We start from the raw sequence: 21,563 nt of genomic DNA, 5'->3' as shown, positions 1-21,563 counted from the left end.
AAGTTCAGTTCTCTCAGGTGGATTTTATTAAATTGTTTTAACTAAGTGAGTTTTCTCAGTTTGTGAGAGGTGGCTGTCAGCATATGCTGCCTCACTGCACTCAGCCTGCTATAGTTCATGTGGCACTGTGTACTCTTTAACACGGCAGCTCATTTAGACTATTGGTGTCACTTGTCAGAGTAGATTTAGCACAGCCTGACACCCACTGCGGGGCCCAATGACATCATTAACATGAACTGGGCTTCCATTTAGCAATAAACACCATGTGAGTATAATATATACTAAATTAATGAATCTTAAAACTGGATTTTGACACAAGACCCATCAATAAGACACAGGATTAGATAATAATGCAGATGTTATGTTCAACTGACTGTTGTCTCTGTGTGTGTGTATACAGGTATTCTGTAGCAGCTAACATGATGATGCACCACTGTGAGTGTTGCCAAGAGGCCACCACCAGTCAGAAGCAGATGGAGCTGATCTGCGCAGACGGCTCCAAGATCCAGCACAGCTACACCATAGTGGAGATGTGCCGCTGCAGCAAAGCAGAGTGTGTGGCGGGGACAACATCCAAACCACAGCGCCGCAGGAGACGCTGATCGATTACTTACTGCTTTACACTGAACTTAAACCTTACAAACACAATGCAAGACTTAACTTTAGACCTTCTTATTCTTATCAGGTTTTATTATTTATAGCCCAACATGTGCTCTTTTTCAGTGTCACAACATACTAGCATGATGTAAACTTTCTTCAATTGAGGATTTCTTGGATAATAATTAAAATTATATTTCTGCAATATGAACACTTGTATTGACATTCTTATTGATCCCGTGGGAATGGGAATAACAAAAAACAACTGTACATTCTAAGCAAATGGCAAAAAGGTCGGTTTGTTTCACAAACATTTTGATGACAGTTTGACATTTTGGAGGACACAAATTAAGCACTAGTCCAAAGCCTCATAGAAAGGCTTTCCATTTCCGAAGCTAATTACCTCATTCAAGCTGGGTATTAAAAACAATTTCAGCCTGTCATGTATAGAACTAAACACATATACTACCTGTTCTTGTTTTCTGGCTTAAAACATGAGTTTGGAATTTGAAGAAATTAACATTTTAAAAGCTGCAAATCAAATTTAAGACCAAACTGTCTGGGCTTACAGATGATGTGCAGCAGTGAATTGACAGAATCCCATGACACAGAATAAAATGACTGACATTTTAAGAATCTCAACAGCAATAGTTTTGAAATCACAACTACCAGTCATCTCTGAAACATTTGGCAGACAGCACATTACCAACAAGCCCTTGTAACCTACTAGTGTCAAGGGAAAGCTTTAGGAACTACAACACGTACAAATACTGTAGGTAAACATTTAAAGCTCTGCTTGCAGTGTTAGAAGCTGCTGTCCATTACACTCAATTATGAATCATGAAAGAGCTCCCAAAATTATTCTTTTCCCCCTAATGTACAAGTTTTCACCTGATGGTGGTGCTAACAGTATCGTCATTCTCATCATGCTCACACTGCATCTTTATCAAAACTCTACAGTTATTTTAAAAAGTGACTCCACAGGATATTATTTTATAACATCAAGTCTTGACATCCTTACTTCACTGATTGAAAATGGGTTACATCTAAACTTTACAAAAAACATTTATCACTGTGAAGGATGAGTGGTGTGGCGTTTAGTGGGGATATTTCTTCTAAACCTCAATCCCTCAGGTCATTTGTTCATTCTCAATTCTCAACATATACAATTCTATATCATTTAATACATCCATAATAATTTATCAGATTTTGAGTGCACAAAACATTTTACAGCTTCATATAAAACAGAAGTAGTTCACTGCAGGTTACTACAGACAGCTTCGCCATGCACTATTAACAACATCAACATAAACCGAAGAAGGACTGAACATGACTCACTGTAGCTCAAACAGTGCAATCAAACCCTGGGATCAGTGGGGGGAATACAGACTGGGTTACCATGGATACAGTGAAAGTGACTGTGTCACAAGTCACACTACTGCCAATTCAATATTTTGTTTGAGTCTCTACTGTGATACAAACTTTAATGATCCTGTCATGATCCTGCCATTGATATCATCTTAAACTAGTGACTCCTTAAAACCAAAGGTGAACACAGGTGTTGCAATGCTTTGAGAATCCAGTATCAGTTGTGACAGCTGTGTGATAGCAGAGACAGCCCAGGCTTCATATACTGTTAGGCCAACAAAAGGAGAGGAAACAGATCTTTGTGGCTACCAGCTGGTGGGAGCTCAGATATGGCTGCAGTATGGGGGTGAGCTATCATACTGTGGGAGGACTCTGTGTGTGTGTGTGTGTGTGTGTGTGTGTGTGTGTGTGTGTGTGTGTGTGTGTGTGTGTGTGTGTGTGTGTGTGCATGCAAAGGGTGGGCAATCTCTCCATGAGTAAAGACGGTTTTTATATGTCTGTGTGCATGCATGTGTGTTTGTGTGTTGGCATGTCCACTGTGAGATTGTGTTCTGCAGTTAGAGCTCCTCAGCCATCTGCAGCAGAGAGTTGATGGCTGCGTCCTTGTTGCCCTGTTGTGCGTCCAGTACAGTGCGAACCACCTCCTTATCTAGGTTGGGGAACATGTCCTGCAGAGCCTTCAGGTCCTCCTCGCTGCACACTGGCCCCTGGCCCCCAACAGCTGGCATGGCTGCTGGCATTGCCATGGGCACCATACCCTGGTTGTAGACTGCAGGCACTCCTAACAATACAGGACACACACTGCTGATGTAAGAGCCAGCTTTAATGTAGCACATTCAAGGTATGGAAATAAACATGAAAAAACGAATCAGTGTCCAAGTATTGTAACATAAGCTTTCTGTTATAAATTTGCCATTTACAAGCCTCAGCTGCAATAAATGATGACAATAAATGAAATCATCTGAACGGTTCAACGGTTATACATTAGCCTGTTTTCACAGACTGGGTGGTGAACAAAAGAACATAAATGTACTCTGTGTGTGTGTGTATGTGTGTGTGTGTGTGTCTGACCTGCAATGGGCACATATCCTACTCCTTGCTGATACACAGAGGGCATTAGGACAACAGGTTGAGTCATCATTCCTGCTGGTAAGGACTAGCACAGACACAGAGACAAGATTAAGAGCTTCACTGAACATTTAAAAGTGAATGTGCTTTACAATATGATATCTAACTCCTAATAGTATCACATCCCTGCAACATCTGCACTCTACAAGCTGAAGTCTTTGGAGGTAACATCCACACCGGCAGAGCAGAGGGCAGCAAAGCAGTGTGTAGAGAGGAGGTCCTGGCATAAACAATAAAAAGCCCCTGCACACAGTGTGATTTTAGGCCCTCCCCTTAAATTACAAACAATTACAACACCTTGCCCCTAATAATGTTTTAGTACAAAATCACCAATAAATACAAGATTAATAATATAATTGAGTGAATATGTCAGACTCATTAATTTACTAACACAATGTTGCAATACATCTGCAACACACTTTTAAAGTTGATCCAATGGAGGAAACTTGAAACCACCTCAGAGTAGAGGTCTTAACGGGGTCCACTAAGTTCTTAGTAACTATACCCTGACATGGGACCTGAGTCAGGCTGGGTCCAAATTAGATTCAGTCTCTGGGACTGTTCAGGTCCACCTGATTTTGGATCAGGTCTATTTTGAATCAGTTCTGACTGTCCTCCTATCCCTTTTGGATCGGGTCTCATTTTTAAAAATGAATTTATGCATTTTGGGTTGGTTTAACATGTGTGTTTGCATCTGTTTGGGCTGGTCATTGAGGCAACTGAAATACCCATTTTTACCTCTCTATCTCCTATTCAACCTGATCACCTGAAGAGGGTCGAAAAATGTGTTGCCTTTTCAAGTAGCTGATACCCATTTCACTAGGGAGCCACACGATGAGTGTTGTTTTGTGAACCCCCCCCCCCACTGAGGAATGGATTTTAAAAACTAATGTGTTTAATTTGCAAGTGCCTGACTCTTGCAGCCAAGAGTGCTATTTTGCTGCTGTATCTCGAAATGGAGGGATATTTCCCCTCATTTGTGTGGTGGAGAATGATGTTGGCTTTGTGAAGAAACTCATCTCTAATTTCTGAAGCGCTCTCACTCTCTTCCTCTCTCCCTGTGTCCCTCTCTCCTGAAGATGTCCATGGTACTGACTGATAATGGGGTTTTTTATGATCGATGTATTGCCTCCAAAACACTATACTGAGTGGAATTAGCTTACCTTTAAAAATGTATAGGGCTATCAGCTAAACAGTTGTTGTTTTTGTCTGTGTACGTTGTGCTTTTAAAACCTAACACGACAGCGGCGGATGACCGCCCACCATTGAGTCTGGTTCTGTCCAAGGTTTCTGCCTCTTAAAGGAAGTTTTTTCTTGCCACTGTCGCCAAATGCTTGCTCATGGTGGGATTTGTTGGATCTCTGTAAATAATATTATAAAAAGTACGGTCTAGACCTGCTCTATAGGAAAAGTGCAATGAGATAACTTCTGTTATGAATTTAATTGCTATTAATGACACTCAGTGTGACAATCTAGATTGTGGGGGCTTGGAGACCTGTTAGGATGACACACCGATGGTTCATTAAGTGCAAACAACAAAGTTCACTCTAATGCTAATGTATTTGGGCTCTCTTACCTTCCAAGATAAGCAGCAGATGTTTGTGAACACACTGTCTGTTTCAACCAATTTCTCCATTTAAAAAGGTACTGTATGGAGTTTTCAGAAAATCCTTGTTATTTATGACACCGATGGCTGTTAAGTGAACTGCAGTCAGCATCCTGTTGCTCACACTCCGTAGGCACCAGTGTGTATCGGCCAAAACAGTGAACACGGCCGAACCGGGACCGAAAACAGCCCGAGACCGACAGAGGCCAATTTGACGACAGGGAATAGAGTACCGAGGTGATTTACAGCGGCTCTGACCAGGACTCTGACTCTGGGGATGGAGGAGAGGAGCGAGAGGGAGGTCGGGAATCAGTCAACGCCCACCTCCGGTCGTATAAAAAGCAAACAAGACCATCAGCAAGAAGATTGGCTATTTCTATATAGGTATTCTAAATGCCTGTCACCCGGTCCAAAATCAGATGAAACGCAGACCGGAAGAGCCTATGTTTACATTTTCCCAGGCAAAGTTTCGCAGTGAGTAGTACATTGGCCAGTTAAAAGGAAACAGGAGATTTTTCTTCCCAGAATTTTATTTTTGGCGTTATATTTTGTGGTTATGGCTGATACTGGGGCAGGATCAGCAAAGAGAAAAAGGAAAGAATTGACCGAAGAACAAAAAAAAAGCTAGAAGGGACAGTGATCAGAGGTGAAAACACGAGTCAACCTTGGTCGGTCATTCAACAGATGGAGAGAATTGCAGGATTTGAAAGGTTTCAAAACTGATCCTGAATTGGCCCTCTTCCTCCTAGACAGGTATGTAATATGTCTATTTTATTTGGCGGTATACAGTCCATGGAGGTATAGGTCACGGTGGACATTAATGTAATACAACTGGCTTATAACATAACATTTTATGTTGGCCTTGCTACCGAGCTTGCTGTTGGCTTATTATTATGAAGACATTACTAGAGAATGTTGATAACTTTAGCTTTCTTGACAAAATTACTATTACAGAGAAACGAAATCTATTAGTTGTAGGTTTACATGTAACCTAGGTGTATGAACGGTACTAAAATTAAGTACTTTGTTTCACCATTGTCATATTACAGTTATTAATGTTACATAGCCACAAACAGTATTAAAATAAGTTGTGACTTTCTTTCACTCGCTTCCAAAATAAATGCACGTGCATTAGCCAGATCAAGATCTTTACGACACGAGGCGGTTTCATGGCACAGAATAGAAGGCATAATCAGTGACTAGAGGCGTTTCTCTTTCAGCTGTCTCGCTTGCTTGCTCTCTAAATTTGAGCAATAACCTATATATTATTTTAGCTAATGAAAAACATCCTTTTAGGAGGCAGAAACCAGACTTGCAAGTCCCAGTGCGCCACTTTTTCTCAAAATGCAGGGACGTTTACTGGGAAAAATCTCTCTCTCTCTCTCTCTGTCTGTCTCTCTCTGTCTCTCTCTGTCTCTCTCTGTCTCTCTCTCTCTCTTTAAGTATTGTGTTCAGTTTGAAAGCGCACGATACAGGTTAATATGTGTTGTGCGTTTCAACTTATTTCACCATTTACACTACATTTATGAAAGAAGACACAATGTTAGTGATGGTAAACACGTCAAATTTAACAAATACAGTAAACAGTAACCACAACTTGATCCTTTGTCACCTGGGAAGAAAGTCCCCTAGTCCCTATAAAAAAATCAGTTTTATGAGTAGTTGATAATAATAAGTGCTTCACTAAAAGTATGCTCTGTGTGGGAAGCACACCCTCTCATACACATCAAATATGATAAGAACTGCTGATTTCAGGCACACTGGGACAATGACAACGTCCTGCTACTCCTGGAGGATAAATAAAGTATTGCAACTGGTTTCAACACATGGTGCTTAGGGGCGTTATTAGGCTGAGCTGCGTTCACTACGTCATCGAGGGGGAATCTCATTTCAGCCAAGGACCCAGCAGGGATCTGTATGGGCCCTATCAGGGACCAGCTGGCAATTCTAGATGGCTGCATCTGTATATTTTTTTATTAGTTTGGTGAGATAGTGCATTTTACTTCATGTTTTACACCAGCTTCCAGACCAACAAACAAAAAATTAGCTGGTTTCGTGATCATTTGTGACAACTGCAAATAATATAAATAACCTGCATCATTGTACTGATAAGTTAAGCATCAGTGAAATTTTTCATCATAGAAACTTAAGGAGGACGAACACTTTTCAGTTTGTTGGACGGGGTGTCTGTAAATGTACTCACAGCAAAAGACATCACCAAGTTGATCATGCCCTCCTTGTCGTCACCCTGCCTGCCACTGAGGCTGAACCACTCATCCACCACACTACCCTCCCTCAGGCCTTCAGGGATGGTGACATGAGTCCATGCTATCCTGTCGTCCATGGAGAAGGCTCTCTGGGTGGCACACCAGCAAAAACACATGGAAACGACAAACTACATGTTCATCAGATCACTAAATACACACATGCAAAAAGGAAGGAACAAAACAGAGATTTTTCATGGGGCTTTTTCATTAGATGTATTTTACAGTTTAAAACTATTTTAACCCTTTGTTGTCTGGAACAGAACATGTTTCTTAAACCTGACTGCCGTGTTCTCAGAAGCTGTGGTTTCGCATAGATGTAGTTTAGTTTTAGTTTAGTTTAGTTTAGTACCCAGTAAACTTGCATCTTTTCCATCAGAAGATCCATCATAAATTTTACTTTATATGACGGCACAGCTGGATCAGTGGTCATTCGGGTTTAACAGCTCTGTAGCTCTGTGCACTATTTTTAACTAGATAGTGAATCAGAAAACAATGTGACGTGGTTTCAGAGCACTCTGATCAGCTGTAGCGTCCAATCAATAACAGATTTCCAATAAAGGGTGTGTCAGTCTGATAAAAGACTTCCGTGAAGTTTGGTCTTGTGTATCCCCACTCAAGTCTCCTCTGGGATCCATCCTCAATCCTTTGAGCAGAATTAAGCAAATTGGAACGTCCTTCATAATGGCGGACCAGATCAATTTCCAGATCAAGCTAGGAGTGAGGAACGATCACATACGGGAATTTAGATGTCCCAGTGTTTAACAAGCCCTTGCTGACTTTGCCTCTGCACTTCCCCTCCTCCTCACCAATCCATGTCCACATCTTAACCATTTAAACCCTCAACTGTTTTTGTTCAGTTTTTACTCCCTTTATTTATGGCAGAGTCACTACATGTCTTAGCTACTTCTATCATATACTGTTATTTTCAGGAAAAGTTAGGATACATGCCATCAATTAGCAAGTCAGTGGTTCTATATGTTCTGGGACAGTTTATATGCACCTTTATGTGCACAGGTTTTCAACCCACCACAAATATCTGTATATATATGGAAAGAGCAGTGTTAGTGTTCCAGTGATATAAGGACCAAGTTGATGGGGCATTCTGAACCTTAGTTCTGTAAACTTACAGTGCAAAACTAAAAAACAAAAAATAAATTTTCATGTCACTCCTGTTTTTGTTTTTTTGTATATCTACTAGGGATGAATATATTTTGAGTTTGTGACACCAGGGTTCCCATCATACTGTGTGTTGATTTAAACAGGAGGTGTAATATTGGCATATGAGTCGGTCAGCTGGGAGATATGCTTCAATACTGCCTGGGGAAGAGCGGCAATCTTTAAAAACACATTGCAATCCAGGGTAGCTGCCGATCCAAGCCTGTTCTGGGTTCTTCATGCCATTAAGTGCCTCTAATTATGCACATATTTAGCATAATACATTTTCTCACATTTCTGTATTTGACAGCCTTTTTTCTTTGTGTTAGATATGCCAATAGCGGGGAAGTAAAGGAGGGCATGTCAAACAATTACATGAGCTGCACTGATGGTTTAACTGAGGTTGAAAATGTAGTTTTCAACCTTTCAAAATGCAGTACTGTACATATTTAGTAGTTGAGATGATCCACAACCCTGTGGCCACTGCGACCTCCTCACCTCATCAAAGATCTCCAGATAGAAGGAGTCCACCCCAGGAGGCACCGTGCACTGGATCACCTTGTTCCACCGCGGGTTCTTCGCTCCATTGTGAGCGGTTGGTGTCTCGTAGACTGCATAGCCTAGTCGGATCCTACAGTACGGATCCATCCGGGTCATACCATAGTTTTTAGCCAACTTGGCCTATACAGCAAAACAAACAAGGTGGCTTCAGTTAGGTAATACAATCATGTTGGCTACCATCAGTTAGTCTGTCAGTTCAGCTGGCCTGTGTATTCAGATGTACTCAGTGGATGGTGGTATACAGTTTGATGATTTCAAATATGCAATGAGGAGTCAACACATTATTAAGCTATTCCACATGATTTCAGTTCTGACTGACTACATTTATATGCACACAATAAAAACAGGTGAATGTGTGAAATTAGTGTACCGTTCTTTAAACATGGCTTATACCATGGCCACTGAAAATGACTGATTCTGATTGGCTGGAAGATTCAATTAAATTTTATTTATATAGTGCCAATTCATAACAGAAGTTATCTCATTGCACTTTTCCTGTAGAGCAGGTCTAGACCGTACTATCACCATGAGCAAGCACTTGGTGACAGTGGCAAGGAAAATCTCCCTTTTCACAGGCAGAAACCTCGAGCAGAACCTAGGCTCAGGGTGGGCAGCCATCTGCCTCGACCGGTTGGGTTGAGAGATAAAGAGAGGGGAAAAAGAGAGAGAGGAAAAAGAGAGAGAGAGAGAGCAAGCAGGAGGAAAGAGAACACACACACAGAGATGTAAAGTAATAGTAATGCTAGTGGTAATAATAATAAAAATAATAATAAAAATGGAAATAACAATAATAATAATTATAACAATAATAATAATACCTAGACCTGCAAGCAGGTATTAACGGGGTCAAAGCCTCCGGCCAACGGAGGCAGTGTAGGTCAGAACTGCAGTCCTACGAGCACGGTGAAAGTCTCATCGTTTACAACATTTAGTTAAAAGAAAGTAGTGTGGAATGTTTTTTTTTTTTTGCGTATTTAATGGTTTTGCAACAAAAGCACCACCTAGTAGCTGATTGGTGTCAAATTTTGTACAGAGCCTCAGGGGGGTGTGGGAAAGTACTGGCCCAAGTTTTGTGTTAATCGGACAAACCTTTGTGGATATATGACATAACTTCCTATTTTAAAGCAACCTACAGGAAATTGTTCCTTTATAACCTGCGCATTTTTTGGAGTATCAAAATTCTAATATTATAATTACTAATAGTTTAATAACTTTTCATCATAAGGGTCCATACCCTTACAAGTGCAAAATTTCGGGCAGATCGGACACACAGCCTAGGAGGAATCGAAAAAATTTTAAACAACATTTATGGGCGTAGCCTATATCATGAGTTGCAGCTCAATTCAGGGAACGCGTACATGTGAGGTTTTTGAATGTGCAACATACTATGTGGGAGTTACTGGCCAAACATTTACCTTGATTATAGCGCCACCTGTGTCATTTTTGGTGTCTGAGGTGTATGCACCAGTCTATACCTCCCCTGTGAATTTCACTTGCATAACTCTTACGGTGTAGGCTGCAGTACCACTTTAACCAACAGAAAAAAAGCGATTTCAATAGGGTTCCCAGCACCGCTCGTTCTGGGCACAACGATGCCTTGTATTTGTGGTTCCCATCCCACTTGGGCTTGGACCCCTAATAATAATTGTAGCAGCGAGTGATAAGCAGGAACATGGGGGCCCGCAATAATAGATCCAGACTACAGCTCTGGAGGCAGAAATACCTACTGAAAGCAACAGAAGGAGAGAGAAGAGAGACGAGAAAGCACAGAACTACAGGAGAGAGAAGATGTAAAGTTGCATTAATGCATTAACATGCATTAATGCAATTAATGGGATAAGAATGCATTAATGGGATAAGAATGCATACAGACAGAGAGGGAGAGGAAGAAAGAGGATCTCAGTGCATCATGGGAAGTCTCCCAGCAATCTAGGCCTATAGCAGCATAACTAAGGGATGGTTCGGGGCTCACCTCAGCCAGACCTAACTATAAGCTTTATCAGAGAGGAAAGTCTTAAGTCTAGTCTTAAATGTGGAGATGGTGTCTGACTCCAGAACCCTAACTGGGACATGATTCCACAGGAGAGGAGCTTGATAACTGAAGGCTCTGGCACCCATTCTACTTTTGGAGTCTCTAGGAACCACAAGTAATGCTGCATTCTGGGAGCGCAGTGTTCTAGTGGGGTAATAGGGTACTATGAGCTCTTTCAGATACAATGATGCCTGACCATTAAGGGCTTTGTAGGTGAGGAGAAGGATTTTAAATTATATAATGTCTCTGAAGTGTTTAGGGTAAAATAAGTAAAATAAATTCAGTTTGTCTGAGTTTAACATCAGAAAATTGCACGTCATCCAGGTTTCTGTCCTTAAGGCATGCAGTTTAGCTAACTGATTGGTTTCATCTGGCTTAATCGATAGATATAATTGGGTATTACCTAAAGGAAGGAAGAGAACTGATCCAACCACAGAACCTTGTGGAACTCCGTGACTAACTTTGGGTGTGTATGGAGGATTCATCGTTAACATGTACAAACTGAGATCTGATAAATAGGACTTAAACCAGCTTAGTGCGGCTCTTTTAATGCCAATTAAATGTTCCAGTCTCTGTAATAGCATGTGATGGTCAATGGTGTTGTAGGAAATCTACATGTTTCTGCCTGCATTTTGTATTAATATGTAGTGAATACGAAACAGCAAGCAATTTAATTAACACTCTCCACCATTTAACATGTAGTTAAAATTTAGCTCAGTTTTACACTAAGCCGTTTCTCTTAATCAGTCAAGAGTAATGCACAAATTAGCTTTGTGAGGGAATTAACCTGAAATCAGGTAGCAAGAGGTAAAACAAGGGACATACATTCGTAAAGTGACTGAATGTAAGTTACAGAAACCAAAGACAACAATCTCCCAAGAGCTCGGACTTCTTCGAGCATTGTTGGTCCCGCAGTGTAACTTGGCTTGAATTGGTCTCTCTCGGAAGGTGAATCACATCTTGCGCACCCAATTGGCTGGGTGTTCTGTAGCTGCGATGGCTTTCAGAGTTTGATAAACTTACAGTTCGCTCAGTTCTAACTTCGTCATGTTAGAATGCTGGATGTTGGCCTTCAACGCGTTCATACAGGCGGCCGCTAGCCGCTATCCGGACGAGTCACAGAAATTTGTTAAGGGTCTGCCAAGTATTGAAGAGAAGAGCGTGAAGACTTAGACTTGTTTGGGCTTTCTCTGTTTTAGTAGTCTTAAGTCCGGGGAGCGGCGATGTGATGTCATCAGCACAACACTTCCACGCTCCCAACCCCAGATCTTTTCTGTCTTAGTTATTTTCCTGTACTAATTTCTTCCTAAAGAATCAATTGTTTGTTACCTCCGATGGGCGTAATCGGGTGTCGTTCCCGCCGGCGTGAATAACAATCTTACTATATTTACGCTTATCCTTTGCCAGAAGTTTTAAATACGATTCAACGTCGCCCGCTCTGGCCCCAGTAATACCTTTGACTACAGTCACTGGTGTCACTAACTTCACGTTTCTCAAGATAGAGCTGCCAATAATCAGATTCAGTTTCTCAGCAGGTGTGTCGCTGAGTGGGGACAACCTGTTAGAAACATAAACTGGATGGTGATGAACCATGCTTAGGGCTTTGCTTCCTTTGGACAGTCACCCAGCCTCCTTGGCTTCCGGGATGCTTGGGAGCTGCCAGGGGACGGCTAACAGGAGCTACACTTGGTCAGCCCACACAGGCTACTGGGGGCCGGCTAACCACAGCAGCTAGTGATTGAGTTTCTATGGTGCGGAGCCGCATTTCCAATCCACTATGCCTCGCGGGCCAAGCGGGAGATCTCAGGCGGACGGCCCGGGGGCTGGACAGAGATGGAGCTGGGCACCTCGGGCGGACATCCGGCGGTGAAGGCGGACCCCCTCTGGAGGCTGGCGGTGAAGGCTGAACCCCTCTGGAGGCTGGCGGTGCAGGCCGAAGGTCACTGGAGGCCGGCGCAAAGGCAGAACCCCTCTGGAGGCCGGCGGCGAAGGCCGAACCCCTCTGGAGGCTAATGTATCCGAGCCTGACTGACTGAGGGCTAGTAGGCTGGCTGTTAGCATGTTGGTTGCTAGCAGGCCGGGAATCAGGCTGGTTGCTAGCAGACTGGGGTGAAGGCTGGAGGCTTTGCTTGAGGGTGGAAATCACTGATAAATTTGTAGCCACAGCCAGCATGGCCAATAGCCTGGGCCTTGACAAAATTGCTTTCTCCATTAAGGAATAAGCAACCAGCCTGTTTTCAATGTCTGTAGAACCTGCTATGGGACAAGTGCAGTCTCTGCAAAACAGAATTTCCTCCTGGAGCTCCTCGGAGAGGGAACAAAGTCCGCTGGGTCCATGTTATTCAGTTCATTCTGTCGTAGTGGATGTCACGCAAAGGAGCAGGGAACACAAGGAACAGGACCCAAAAGCAGACTCCAAGGCAGAGCAGATGCAGAGCACATGCAGTTCGTTAATTTATTACAGGGAAAGGCTTACATGGATTGTCAGGCAGGCAGATGTCCAAATGAGGAAGGCAGTCCAAAACAGGCAAACAAATCAGACAAGTAGCAGGCAATAAACAAAATCCAAAAATCCAGGCGAGGTCCAAGTAAATGCAGAAATAAATCCAAGAGACTCAGGAGTAGTACAGGAAACAAGGCTGGGATACCTGACATGTATACCACATACCACTGCTGAAGCAAGTGATAATGACAACAAACTGACACTGAACAAAGGACAAAACACAGACTAAATACACTTTAGGGGAGTAGGGGAGACAACGAAACACAGGTGCAGTTGATCAAGGCGGGGCCAACAATCTATACTGGGGGGAAAGCAAACAAAGACCGGAAGTAAAACCACTAGACACACGAGGAGGGAAGAACACTACAAAATAAAACAGGAAACAGGACAAAACCAATACTATGACAGTTATGTTACAGCCTTATTGCAAAATAGATTAAATTCATTATTTTCCTCAAAAATTCTACAAACAATACCCCATACTGACAACGTGAAAGAAGTTTGTTTGAAATCTTTGCAAATTTATTACAAATAAAAAACAAAAAAAAAATCACACATACATAATTAATCACAGCCTTTGCCATGACACTCAAAATTGAGCTCAGTTGCATCCTGTTTCCACTGATCATACTTGAGATGTTTCTACAACTTGATTGGAGTCCACCTGTGGTAAATTCAGTTGATTGGACATGATTTGGAAAGGCACACACCTGTTTATATAAAGGTCCCACAGTTAACAGTGCATGTCAGAGCACAAACCAAGACATGAAGTCCAAGGAATTGTCTGTAGACCTCCCAAGGTCCCAATGAGCACAGTGACCTCCATCATCCGTAAATGGAAGAAGTTTGGAACCACCAGGACTCTTCCTAGAGCTGGCTGCCCAGCCAAACTGAGCAATCAGGGGAGAAGGGCCTTAGTCAGGGAGGTGACCAAGAACCCGATGGTCCAGGCTCCAGCGTTTCTCTGTGGAGAGAGGAGAACCTTCCAGAAGAACAACCATCTCTGCAGCACTCCACCAATCAGGCCTGTATGGTAGAGTGGCCAGACTGAAGCCACTCTTTAGTAAAAGGCACATGACAGCCTGCCTGGAGTTTGCCAAAAGGCACCTGAAGGACTCTCAGACCATTAGAAACAAAATTCTCTGGTCTGATGAAACAAAGATTGAACTCTTTGGCCTGAATGGCAAGCGTCATGTCTGGAGGAAACCAGGCACAACTCATCACCTGGCTAATTCCCTACAGTGAAGCATGGTGGTGGTAGCATCATGCTGTGGGGATATTTTTCAGCGGCAGGAACTGGGAGACTAGTCAGGATCGAGGGAAAGATGAATGCAGCAATGTACAGAGATGTCCTTGAAAACCTGCTCCAGAGCGCTCTGGACCTCAGACTGGGGCGAAGATTCATCTTCCAACAGGACAACGACCCTAAGCACACAGCCAAGATAACAAAGGAGTGGCTACATTCACAACTCTGTGAATGTCCTGTAGTGGCCCAGCCAGAGCCCAGACTTGAACCTGATTGAACATCTCTGGAAAATTGCTGTGCACCAACACTCCCCATCCAATCTGATGGAGCTTGAGAGGTCCTGCAAAGAAGAATGGGAGAAACTACCCAAAAATAGGTGTGCCAAGCTTGTAGCATCATACTCAAAAAGACTTGAGGCTGTAATTGGTGCCAAAGGTGCTTCAACAAAGTATTGAGCAAAGACTGTGAATACTTATGTACATGTGATTTTTTTTTTTGATTTTTTTTATATTTGTAATAAATTTGCAAAGATTTCAAACAAACTTCTTTCATGTTGTCATTATCAGGTATTGTTTGTAGAATCCAGGCTGGAACGTACAACTTGTTGGGTATTATCTCTTACTTAACTCATCCAGGTTAAGATGATGTTAGCTAGCTAAAATGATCCTGTTAATTCTCACCAAGCTAACACAGCTGGAGGATTGATTTGTTAATCCTGAGGTTAGCTTGAATAACATACAATACAATAGTATTCCTTAATGTTGTCTTCACTCTCAAGAAACCACACCAGCATCAGAAACAAGTAGGGGAAAACACAAGCAGCCAATCACAGTTCTATCAGTCCCCAAGTGGTATCAACCACGGCCATCAACACCATAACCTCAACATGTAGTTACATTTTTGAGGAGGTGCACGTCAGCTACGCTGTAGCATAACACAGAAGTTTAAACCAATCTTAACAGGGACACTGTTTCTTGAAAGAGAAATATAAGGTACTGTCATTCATATTATGCTTTATACCTTAAAAGTACACGTTATTGGTACAAATATTCAAATGAGATGCAGTTGTATTTAACAGCAAAGCTGAGCTGTGTTTACCTGGACCACAGTAATGCTGAGTCGCCCTACGGTGCCTATTGAGCCTCCATACTGCAGCTGCCTGGCTGCCTGGGCGTCCAGCTGGACCTGCTGCTGCTGCTGTGTGGGAGTGATCCGCAGGAAGTCCTGGGAAAGCTCCCCAATATACACCTAAATACACATAAATAAAGGGATTCAGACAGTGCAAAGAGAAAGCACACACCTGAGATAGATGGACAGCAAAACAACTTGATATACCTTGATAACACAGATTTTTTCTAACAAACTTATGGTTCAAAGTCAAAAATGTACTATATTACAGTATAACTAATAATAGTTTCAACTAAAAGTCAACATTTCTGCTGATTTTAATAAAGCATTTGATAAGGTCAGTTTGGATTTTATCTACAAATGTGTTAAATACTTTTAAAATACTGTTACATTTTAGAGATATATTAATTAGTGGGAAGGGACACCTAAGTGATGTTATTTTGAGACTATCATGGAAATAAGGAAATGGAAACATAATTGGAAACACTGGATGTAGTAGAGTGTGATTTTTAGGTTTTTGACTTATTTCTATCTAAGTTTGATTAAGTCGAATGGCAAATGTATAACTTTTGGGGTTTTGTTTGTTTTGAGCCTGTGGTATCTATTATGCTGTATCTATGTGTATGTTTAGGTCTTTGTGTGAGTATAAGTTTTAAGAAAACTAAAAGTAACCATAAAATGACAACTCCAGACTGAAAAATTGGCTGTCAAAAGTAACAATCATCACTCGAATCTTGCGAACATCATGCAAGTCTAAACTTACCCATCCTTATGATATCAACGTTCAAGGTACATTTATTTGTCACTCTACAACATATGGCTGCACAATGAAATTAAAGTTGTAGCTCCTTTCACACTACACACAAAACATTTACAAATATTTAAAATTAGAACAGAATAAAAATGAAGGAAAGAAGCTGCTCTGTAGTCTGGTGGTATTGCAGTGGCTACTTCTGTGTCACTACTTCAGAAGGCAGTAGGGTGAACAGGCTGTGGCTGGGGTGAGTATTGTGTTTTAGTATACTTTGGGCTCTGCGCAGGCACCTCACCTCACTGATTTCACAAGGTAGGTTGGTACCAATATATCTATATTTTGAAAAATATAGAGTGAAGGACTTAATTGACTATAGGTTGCAAAGAGGCAAACTTTTATCACACATCAGTGGATGTGCTGTAAAAATTTCAGCTTTGTAGGACGTACGGGTGATTTTTTGAAGTTTGGAATGTGAAATGTGTAGAAATTTACATTTGTTGTATTAAACCACACCCACTTTTATCAAACATTACCATATTTTATGCATCAACTGAGTCATGACCCTAGATCGTTCATCCTGGTTCCCAGGTTTGTGGTTCCTAGCCCACTCAGGCTTGGACCCTAATAAATAAAAATCTGAGCGATTTCAAGAGGGTTCCGAGCACGGCTGGTACTGGGCACCACGATGCTTTGCATTCATGGTTCCCAGCCCACTCAGGCTTGGACCCTAATAAATAAAAATCTGAGCGATTTCAAGAGGGTTCCGAGCACGGCTGGTACTGGGCACCACGATGCTTTGCATTCATGGTTCCCAGCCCACTCAGGCTTGGACCCATAATGATAAAGTTATTATTAAAAGATGGCTCTGAATCAGTCATCAAATCAATTTCTGTTCCCAGCCCACTCGTTTCTTTCTCTTTTTGCTTTTTAATATCTTCAAATATGTGATCTAGTACAGCCAGATAAAAGCATCAAACCACCTGTTAAAAGGCCCCTAGAATACATCGACAATGAACTAACAGAGAGTAATAAGTGTGTAAATATTTGTGCTAATGTGTCCATCTTTGCGACTGTATTAACTAGTATTGGTCATTCATGTACTTGAGACAGAGAAGTAGAAAGTAAATTATGCACGAGAACAGAGAGACAGCCTACTTTTATTTTATGTGGACATGACTAATACGTTTCAACCACAGATGGTCTTCCTCAGGTAAAATTGAAGGTTACCCTAAATGAGTCATCTGATATTACACATTTTCAGTAAGATTAGAGACAGATTTGACCAGTTGTGTAAGTTTATTGTCTTCACTTGATTGAAGAGACCTGGATATGATGGGCTCACACCTGAACTGTGGGTGTCTGTGATGGGAACTGAGACTATATGCTGGAACGATCAAAGTTTAAGGACACTGTAACATGTTGACACTACATTACTTTTTGACATAATAAATATGGTCCATTCATAATAATTTGCTTATATATTTGCCAAATCATAATATAATATTGGAGAGAAAAAGCTAAAATATCTTTACTTATTGGTGTATTTAAAACTGGGAATATTGTCTTGGTGTATATGTAGCAGATTATCTGATGACCCTAAATGCAGGAGTAAGGTTATGTTCACTTCCTTACCTTTACCGAGGAAGACCATCTGTGGTTGAAATTATGTCATATGATCCACATACAATAAGGGAAATGGGAAAAAGACAGAAGTGTGAAGGTATTTTTTCTTTTACTTATTAAATTACTCACTTTTTTCAATAGATAATGTTGTACTCAGTGAAGTAATTATTTTGATAATAATAATAGTAATACTACTTTTACTTGAGTAATAGTTTTTGGCAGCTCTCCCCACCTAAGGACCATCTACTCCTAATTCACTAGCTTGCTCATTTTTATAACAAACTTCTTTGTCGTTGTTGATGAATTTATTCTGCAGCAGATCCGTCTATTTACTTGGCAGCTTGATCCGTGCATGAGCTGCTGTAGCGGGTCAGTAACGTTAAACCCAGAGACTATTAGCTAAATATAACCTTACATTAGCTCGTTATATATCGTTACTGGATGTTTCCGCTAACGGCAGATAATAGTGTCAGTGTTGTAGACCGCTGTGTGCAACTGTATGTTGCTGTTTAATGACTAAAGTCAGTTAACCCTCCAGCTAGTTCCGCCTAGCTGTCTCCCTGTGATTCTCACAACAAACTGAATTAACTCAGAACCCACTGGATACCTGTCCTCGCTGAGTGCTGATGGTGGTCGCCATGTTGTCTCTTCAGTGTGTGGGGGATTAGACTCTCGCGTCTTCTTTAATCACAGACGTTCTTGACAAAGTAAATAACAACCTTCGATCTGTGTTCGGATTACTGTTGACCCGGAAGTGTTGGGTTTTTTTTTTTAAGAAATCTTTATTTTCAACCAAGTTCCACATTCGGCAAAAAATGTAGTATGTTTTTTTGTTATACAAAATACTTAGTACAGTCTAACAAGAAACTTTAAAAATGATTCCAACAACTGAATCTTAACATGAATAATCACATTCATGAGGAACAGATTTAAATAGTAATATTAAATAAAAATATAATAACAAAATTTCAGTGCGTATAAAAATAAAATTAAATAGAAACGCTCCGTTTAGCTCCCTAAAAAGCCCACTCTGTTGTCAGTTACTAGGAGGTTGCTAGGCAGGTATTATGCAATGTGTTAGAATGACGAGTAACAGAAGAAAAGACTGAAATACAAACGAGGTGTTTCAACCAGGTCAGGAGGAGTGTTTTCTGTGGGAGAGAGTAACTCCCTAAAGCGTGAACTTTGGGCTTTCTAACGTTGCAGATCTAGGGAAAAACCCCAAAAAGATATTTTAAATGAGTCTAATATATTCCTTAGATGGATATATTTCATTTAGGATTTTAAAGTCTATTTCTTTACATGTAGGCATTATGGGAAATGATACATATTTTGTTCTTATTGCAATGATTTCTTTTTGTGTCCATTAAATTAAGTTAAATTAATTTCTTCTTATTTCGCCTAGGTACAAAACTTTTCTGAAATAATTTCTTAAAAGATTATTATTACATTTTCACTCCAATGTTCATGTGCTGTAATCCAGGTGACTGAGAATTACTATTCCAATTATTTTTAAGCAAATGAATTAGTGCTCTGAGAATGTTTTTATTATGTTATTAAATACTGTAGATGAACAATTAAGATAGTATTTGTTAGTAAATCCATCATGCCTTAATATAGGCTAATTCAGTATATTTCAATCATCATCTAATAACTGAACAATTGACCGTATGCCTTTTTCCTTCCATTCTGATATGTAAGTTTTCTTCAAAATAACTCTTATTATTCCATATTGGAACATTGTGGGGACTGAAATTGTGCTGGTAAATCATCTTCCAATATAAAGGCCTTGTAGAAAGTCTGATTGGTAATTTGGACAAAGTCGCAGTTTAACAGAAATTCGATACCTCCTAATTTACTAAATATTGCAGATCCATTCAATATCTTAAATTTTCTATAAAGGGGTCTTTTGTTTTTCCCTGGTTTAGGAAAAAGTGAGATCAGACCTTGTTTCATTGTTGTCATTAGTTCTTTACCCTCATACATTCCTTTATTCCTTCAAACAATAACATTTCGATTTCTCCCAAAAATGCTTAGCCTATAAAATGCACACGGCCATCCATCAGCTCCAGTCCAGCAGCACTTAAACTCCGGCTCTTCCTCCACTCTTCACCAGATCGATGCTTCAGCCTGTTTGGTACCAAGCACTCTTGGCCACCTTAGTATAATGAAAACTAAGTTTGTTTGTGTTTTCTGCCTGAACCAACGTTTGTTTCCTTGTGCTTCAGGATCATCTCTTGCTTACCTGTCAGTCTGCTACTCTCCGCCTGCCACTCTCACTGCTCAGCTCTGCCATCTGCCATTTACCCCTTTTGCCCTCCACCTTCACCAGCTGGAAACCTCACTCACCCTCTCATCATACATTCCAAAGCCTTTTGCAATAAAGTCCTTATTTGGTTATCTAGCCAACAAGTTTGTGTTCTGCATTTGGGTTCGCTCATTTAACATAACTTTGATGTAAAATGATTAAAGCATTCTTAAAACTAACGCACTTTTTGTTCACTTTTTTGGTAGTAACATATACAAATAATACTCTTAAAATGAAAACATTAAATTGCAACTCCGATACCTACTGCATCTTGAAGTACTTTTTATAGGTGCAAATAAATACTGATTCAAATTCACTTTAAGTTCATTCAGTGTACTTAATAATGTATCACAATAACTTCAAAGTGCACCATTGTATTTATTTACATTAACTTAGTACAATCTATAGTTGTATCACACACAGTGGTATTGTATGGCAAGAGTATTTAAAGCAAGCTTTGTAAAAAGCCCACTTCAAAATACTCCATGCCAGTGTACTTATAGCATACTTTTATGTAAAATGATTAAAGTGTGCTTAAAGATAAACCATGAGAATGCACCCATGCGTAAAGTTAAGGTACCAAGGTGTACAAAAGTTTCCTCTTGTTTGGACCAACAGCCTCAAAAAATGCAGAGCTGACGCGTGTTTCATTGATTTTTTTAAATGATTTTTTAAACACTTTAAACTTCAGACTAGTGCTGTAGCACCATCATCAAAACCATTTTGCCACAAACTTTAGCAGACGTCTTTTGGCATGGTAATAAAGCTATGTGCCAAATGTGTGCATTTTAATGCATGGTTAGGCGGTTTTATTAAGAAATACAAAAATAATAATAACACTATAATAATAACACTAGTTAATACAATAGGGACCATCAACAGAGCTGGCCAGCCCCTATTAATGCAGATATGGTAGTGGCATGAGGCAAATAACAGAACAGATACAACAGTCTAATAAATTCAGAAAAGTAGGGTTAGTGCAGCCTTTAAAATCAGGAAACAAACAAGTTAAAGACAACACTTATGCCATAATTTTGATTATACTTTGTTCATACAAGACTGTTTACTACAAGACACAATTCACAATACACAATTAATTAGACCAACTGTCCCCTTTCTGATTCTATCAATTCAATAGGCTTTATTGGCATGACATTTGACATGTGTTGTTATCACTATGGAACCAGAACGTTTACTGATCACCTAACAGCGGTAAATGTAGGCTATTGAATTGATTGGTACTTCCAGTTGTAGTGTGAATTGACAATTATTGTATCCAAGCTATAC

At 40.5% G+C, this 21,563-nt stretch overlaps 2 protein-coding genes across 2 annotated transcripts in view; one reads left to right on the top strand and one right to left on the bottom strand.

Annotated features, from left to right (window-relative positions):
- The window catches only part of LOC122873051 (mucin-5AC-like), a 57,485-nt gene extending 56,677 nt beyond the window's left edge, over positions 1-808 (top strand). Inside the window, exon 50 of the mRNA XM_044189361.1 lies at positions 401-808. Within this exon, the coding sequence (XP_044045296.1) occupies positions 401-602 (202 nt within the window). The 3' untranslated portion in view covers positions 603-808. The remainder of the gene's footprint in view (positions 1-400) is intronic.
- LOC122873046 (toll interacting protein) lies at positions 662-18,738 on the bottom strand. The gene is made up of 6 exons (XM_044189349.1): positions 18,576-18,738; positions 15,562-15,711; positions 8,620-8,802; positions 6,903-7,055; positions 3,037-3,121; positions 662-2,746 (listed from the first exon to the last, which is right to left on the bottom strand). The coding sequence occupies exons 1-6, from the start codon at positions 18,606-18,608 to the stop codon at positions 2,523-2,525; spliced, it is 828 nt and encodes a 275-aa protein (XP_044045284.1). The 5' UTR covers positions 18,609-18,738; the 3' UTR covers positions 662-2,522.
- Positions 18,739-21,563: the final 2,825 nt, after the last annotated feature.

Source organism: Siniperca chuatsi, linkage group LG1, assembly GCF_020085105.1.
Source record: "Siniperca chuatsi isolate FFG_IHB_CAS linkage group LG1, ASM2008510v1, whole genome shotgun sequence".
Classification (NCBI taxonomy): domain Eukaryota; kingdom Metazoa; phylum Chordata; class Actinopteri; order Centrarchiformes; family Sinipercidae; genus Siniperca; species Siniperca chuatsi.
Note: the sequence above shows the minus strand (reverse complement) of the source record. Positions and strands in the feature narration are given on the sequence as shown.

What these genes read in the sequence shown, in the direction of transcription:
- LOC122873046 (XM_044189349.1), bottom strand. Translation starts at nt 18,608, where the DNA reads ATGGCGACCACCATCAGCACTCAGCGAGGACAG. An exon ending in TCAGCATTACTGTGGTCCAG is followed by an intron (nt 8,803 to 15,561) that starts GTAAACACAGCT and finishes TTTGCTGTATAG; the next exon opens with GCCAAGTTGGCTAAAAACTA. An exon ending in ACTTGGTGATGTCTTTTGCT is followed by an intron (nt 3,122 to 6,902) that starts GTGAGTACATTT and finishes TGTCTGTGCTAG; the next exon opens with TCCTTACCAGCAGGAATGAT.